The following is a 660-nucleotide window of genomic DNA, read 5'->3' as shown; positions in this document are numbered from 1 at the left end:
CTTTACTGTAATGCAGCCTGTAAAACCAGGTAAAGACAACACAACCATATTACGATATCTCCAAAATCTAAGACGATATCTAGTCTCATATCATGATATCGATACAACATCGATATATTGCCCAGGCCTATGTTGGTGTGCCAATTATTACAGCAGTTATGACGATATTATCCAACTTTGGTTTGGAAAAACTATGATGAAATAGAAATTTTCAAAAATAAAACATAGACACACAGTAGTCTTCAAATGTTTGTTTGTGTCAACCGGCATTATAATGATCTATTGTGCTACCATAGCATTGAGACAATGACAATCTGTCTCTCACCTGGGAGACTCATTGAGAGCGGGAATGTGGCAGGCCAGATGAAAGACTTTGGGACACTTGTCGCAACAAAGCAGCTCCCCTCCATTCTGACAGACGGCGCACCAGTCCTCATTAGGATCTTCCTCCGGTTCCGCTCTCTTCTCGGACTCTGGTTGCGCTGCGGGCTGCGGACGCTGCTCTTTCCCAGACTCTGATCCAGGGTCTGGGACAGGGACCGGCACCTTTGGCTGCTGCCGAGGCTTTGACTGAGCCCCGGTGCTGCTGTCTGGCAGGCTGGACCCTACGCTGGACTGCACCTGTAGGCAAAGGAAAAGTGGGATGTATGCAGTTAGATA

General features: G+C 46.8%; 1 protein-coding gene across 6 annotated transcripts in view; it reads right to left on the bottom strand.

The window, feature by feature from the left end:
• trim24 (tripartite motif containing 24) overlaps positions 1 to 660 on the bottom strand; it is a 12,554-nt gene that overhangs the window by 3,884 nt on the left and 8,010 nt on the right. For all 6 annotated transcript variants that reach the window (XM_032505141.1, XM_032505136.1, XM_032505140.1 and 3 more), the window contains one exon: positions 326 to 621. In XM_032505141.1, the coding sequence (XP_032361032.1) occupies positions 326 to 621 (296 nt within the window). The remainder of the gene's footprint in view (positions 1 to 325; positions 622 to 660) is intronic.

The sequence above is a fragment of the Etheostoma spectabile genome, chromosome 23 (genome assembly GCF_008692095.1).
Source record: "Etheostoma spectabile isolate EspeVRDwgs_2016 chromosome 23, UIUC_Espe_1.0, whole genome shotgun sequence".
Lineage (NCBI taxonomy): Eukaryota > Metazoa > Chordata > Actinopteri > Perciformes > Percidae > Etheostoma > Etheostoma spectabile.
The sequence above is the reverse complement of the archived record's forward strand: the minus strand, read 5'-3'. Positions and strand labels throughout refer to the sequence as shown.